Source organism: Vanacampus margaritifer, chromosome 13 (assembly GCF_051991255.1).
Source record: "Vanacampus margaritifer isolate UIUO_Vmar chromosome 13, RoL_Vmar_1.0, whole genome shotgun sequence".
NCBI classification, from domain to species: Eukaryota; Metazoa; Chordata; class Actinopteri; order Syngnathiformes; family Syngnathidae; genus Vanacampus; species Vanacampus margaritifer.
The window spans coordinates 23,866,673-23,871,192 of NC_135444.1; the positions used below are offsets into that span (position 1 = coordinate 23,866,673).

The 4,520-nt window shown below is 47.2% G+C and overlaps 1 protein-coding gene across 1 annotated transcript; it reads left to right on the plus strand.

The window, feature by feature from the left end:
• The first annotated feature begins 1,385 nt into the window (after positions 1 to 1,385).
• LOC144062101 (forkhead box C1-A-like) lies at positions 1,386 to 3,607 on the plus strand. Its single transcript, XM_077583040.1, has one exon. It carries the CDS (start codon positions 1,609 to 1,611, stop codon positions 2,908 to 2,910), a length of 1,302 nt encoding a protein of 433 aa, XP_077439166.1. The 5' UTR covers positions 1,386 to 1,608; the 3' UTR covers positions 2,911 to 3,607.
• The last annotated feature ends 913 nt before the right edge of the window (positions 3,608 to 4,520 follow it).

Here is a 4,520-nt window from a genome sequence, read left to right on the forward strand (position 1 = left end):
ATCTGCAAATGCGATGTTGTGCATGAAGTAAATAGCAGAAGTGTAAGTCTACAGTCCAGATAAAGACATGTGTGGGCCTTTACAATTGTTATAAGCGTGATTTAAGATGCGATGCAGTCGCGCCGTCGCACTTCTCGTGAATGTGGATCTCCATTTTCCATCCACGCAAGGCAAAATGACGACACGTCAGGGGCCCGCGATGCAATCATGATGCAATGTTGCCTTTTGACCACAGGGGGGCAGCCGTGTACCACACTGGGACAAAAACAACCATGGAAAAAAGCACATGGGGGACTTCCTAGCTTTACGTCTCGTTCGTAGCTGCAACGTAACATGAAACTGTACGTAAGTCGGTTCATCACTGCCTCACGGCAACGCAGTTTTAAAGTTTTAATTACAGTTTAAAGTTTTAGGAAATAAATATTAAACAATCAAAGTGAAAGTATTAATTACGGCGGTAACTGAATGTGCCCTTTGGGCGTGTAATGAAGTATATTTTCTTACGCTACGTACAGCTTTGCACTACAATCTTAAAATATTTCTACACTTATTGTGTTCTCCGGGTGCAAGCAAGCATTTGGGTGGTATTAAAAATGATAGGCTAAATGAATAAATATACACAAAATGTATACTGTGTAGGTAAGATACATATATATATTGACAGGTGTAAAGATTGAGTTTGCTAACTGATGTTAAATAAGCAAAATAAACAAAACGAGTGTTAATTTCTTTCTTTCTTTGGCCAACAACTCAATCTTCAGTCTCACGCCCATGACGGCACATTTTCTCACCCAGTTGGACCAAATCTTTTTTTTTTCTTCTTTTTAAAAAAAAAAAACATTTAGTGGCTTGGAACGCACCCCCACATGCGCTGCAGGGGTGTTGGAATGGTGCGAAGGTTTTGGTGGCACACTTCAAAATCCGTGTTTGTTCAGAGGCTCAAGCCCAGTTTGAGCCTCTGAACAAACTGCAGAGTGATAAAGAAGAAGATCACTTTGCATTATTAATTGCTAACACGTGACGATGATGAAAGTTGATTTAAATCAGGGGTCATCATGAGCCCGCATGAGCCCGCGGGCCTGTTCTAAAAAGAGCACACCAGCGATTATGACAATTGTGATTTCCATAAAATGTTGTCGTAGTGATCATTTGAAAATTAGAACAGTGTCCTAAAATGTTGTATATTTCTTGTTGTGATATATAGGTCTATTATAAGAAATCCTTAACATGGTCGCTGTCTTCTGATAAATGAATATAATAATAATAATAATTTTCCACGGTGGCTTTTCCAGAGGACGACTTGGCCCTCCAATTGGATGCCGCAGCGCACATTTGGGGAGGAGCAGCCGAGCAGCCAAAAGGGAGGAAAAGACTTGAGAGTGAAAGCACACCCCAAAAAAAATGTTTCTGGTCGTGCGTGCAGGGTGGAGTGTGCAGGCTCGATCCTCCGAGCTGACTTTGAGTTTTCCGAATGTTCCGTGCGGGGGCCCGGACAGTCTCGGCTTGACTGCGGCCTGAACCGGACCGACGCACAACGACGAGAGCCAACAGATTCGTCTTTTTTTTAAAATTTATTTTAGTGTGCAACTCATTGGACTGGTCGCTCTCATGCAGGCGCGCTACTCGGTGTCCAGCCCCAACTCGCTGGGGGTCGTGCCGTACATCGGCGGCGAGCAGAACTACTACCGGGCCGCCGGCGGGGGCTACGCCGGCATGCCGGCGCCCATGAGCATGTACGAGCAGTACCCGGCCGGCATGGGCCGCGCCTACGGGCCGTACAGCCCGCAGCCGCCGCAGCAGATGCCCAAAGACATGGTGAAGCCGCCCTACTCGTACATCGCCCTCATCACCATGGCCATCCAGAACTCGAACGAGAAGAAGATCACGCTCAACGGCATCTACCAGTTCATCATGGAGCGCTTCCCCTTCTACCGGGACAACAAGCAGGGCTGGCAGAACAGCATCCGACACAACCTGTCGCTCAACGAGTGCTTCGTCAAAGTGCCCCGCGACGACAAGAAGCCCGGCAAGGGCAGCTACTGGACCTTGGACCCGGATTCCTACAACATGTTCGAGAACGGAAGCTTCCTCAGGCGCCGGAGGAGGTTCAAGAAGAAGGACGTGCAGAAGGACAAGGACGAGCGCGAACGGACCAAGGAGGTCCGGGAGCCGGTCCAGGTCAGCTGCCAGCCGGTTCGGGTGCAGGACATCAAGACGGAGAACGGGACCTCGTGCACGCCGCCTCGAGCCGCGTCGCCGCCTCTCGACGCGGTCCCCAAGATGGAAAGTCCCGACGGCAGCGTGTCCAGCGGGAGCCCGCGCAGCGAGCAGCACCACAGCCAGAACCAGCACCAGGGTTCGACGCCGGGCTTCAGCGTGGACAACATCATCATGACGTCCCTCAGGGGTTCTCCCCAGGCCCAAGTCTCCCCGCCTCTCGTCGCCTCCTCTCGGACAGCTATGACGCTCAGCTACTCCCCCAACCTGCAGGCGTGCAACCAGAACCAGAACTCCTCCAATCCCACCTATCACTGCAACATGCAAGCCATGAGCCTGTACGCGGGGGAGCGAACCTCCGGCGGCCACCTGGCGCCGTCCAGCACCGCGGACGAGGCTTTGCCCGAGTATTGCGTCACCAGCACCGCCAACCACAACCACAACCAGAACCAGAACCAGGAGGGCCAGCACGGCCGACTGGCGTCCTGGTACGGCGACCTGAGCCATTTGAGCGCCGGATACCCGTCCCAGCAGCAGAACTTCCACTCGGTCCGGGAGATGTTCGAGTCGCAGCGGCTCGGGCTGAACGGAACCGCGCTCAATGGGAATAACAGCTGCCAGGTGGCCTTCCCGGCCACGCAGTCCATCTACAGAACCTCAGGAGCTTTTGTTTACGACTGCAGCAAGTTCTGAGAGCGGCCAAATGACACCCTTAATATATTCCTGCCGACATTATTCAGCAGTCTCAGCATGGGTCCAAAAGAATCCAATTTTAGTCCAAAATTGGACTGACCTATAGTTAATGGGTTAATTTGACCCCATTTTCCTGGGTTGTTTTCTACAAAATAACCCAATTTTAACAACCCCAAATTTACAAAAGTTTACAAATGACAAAACCCAAACTGGGTTGTTTGGATACATTTTGTGCCAAAATGACATGATTATTATTAATATTATAAATTTCAAAACAACCCACATTTTCGGGTACAAGCAGAGTTGGGTCAATTGACACAAAAGCGGGTCGGTCCAATGTGGACCCAAATTGCATCCTTTTTGAGCCAGCACTGTTTTTTTGTTTTCCATCCTGAATTCACGACAGCGATTTCGTCCAAGCGCGTAAGTTTGTTCTCTTAATTTAAAACAAAAGGACTCCAATATTTAGCGTGCTGACATTTGTAAATGATATCCTAATATATTTATTTGTGAAGAGTGATTGTTGAAAGCCAAACACGCATTTTTTTCCTCCTCATGCTGCCTTAACTCGTCTCCGTTTTTGTACAAGGGGGACTTTTGTAGCCTTAATTTTATTGAAATGTGTCATTTTGTCAACACATTTTTGAAGGCATTACATTTTTTGTTGGTTGAATAAAGTGCCATGGTTTTAATTGGACTGATTGATCAGTGCTATTTGCTTTGAAATCAGGCCTGGATGTAAACCTGTTAAAAGCAGACACAAAGAGTGTATTAAAAAAAAAGAACACTTTTGTTTGAGGATCCGATTTGAAAATCGGGCCTAAAGTCACAAATGTTGATCGGAGCCGATTCGGGCAAATGTGAGCGAGCGCGCAGAGAAGTCAACGTTGATGTCAATAAACACTTGCACGCACGCACGCACGCACGCACGCACGCAAGTTGCTGCAGGCCAGCAAAAGGCCGAGTCAGCATTTGTCAGTCGTGCAAAAGTTTCCTGAAGCTTGCGTCGCCTCACGAACAGCCACAAAGGTTTAAAATACTAAATGAAAAAGTGGTTTTGTGGATTTTTGGGGGGGAATTTGTTCTTCACTCCGCCGCACTATTTCATATTTAAAATACATAAGAATAGGCTGTTTTCAAATATCATCATGATGTCAGTTGAATTGGATGAAATGATCGTTATGATTGCGTTTCAGTCCCGAATTTTTGGATGGCTGAGTTTCAGACGTCTGCCTCAAAACACAACAAGCCGCTTCACAGATGTTCCTTCCGATTTTCCTTCCGATTTTCTCGGCTAAATCCAAACATGCGTCATTGAGATCTGCAAATGGTTTCCCCTCAGAAAAAAAACAACACGAGCAACGACGGTCGCTGAGGCCTTTGGCTGTTTATTTTTATTTTATTTCAATGTCCTTTTTAATTGCTGATTCACACACGGATCAGTTAAGTGGCTCATTCGTGGGACATTTGATTGTTTAGAGTTTTTTTTATTTTATTTTAAATGTCATCGAGAACGTAGCAAATTGTTCCTTATAACATGCAGCCATTCGTTACATTTTGGGAGCTAATACAAATGGATCTGTAGTAAATAAAAGCATACGTAGGCTACA

What these genes read in the sequence shown, in the direction of transcription:
- LOC144062101 (XM_077583040.1), top strand. Translation starts at nt 1,609, where the DNA reads ATGCAGGCGCGCTACTCGGTGTCCAGCCCCAACTCGCTGGGGGTCGTG.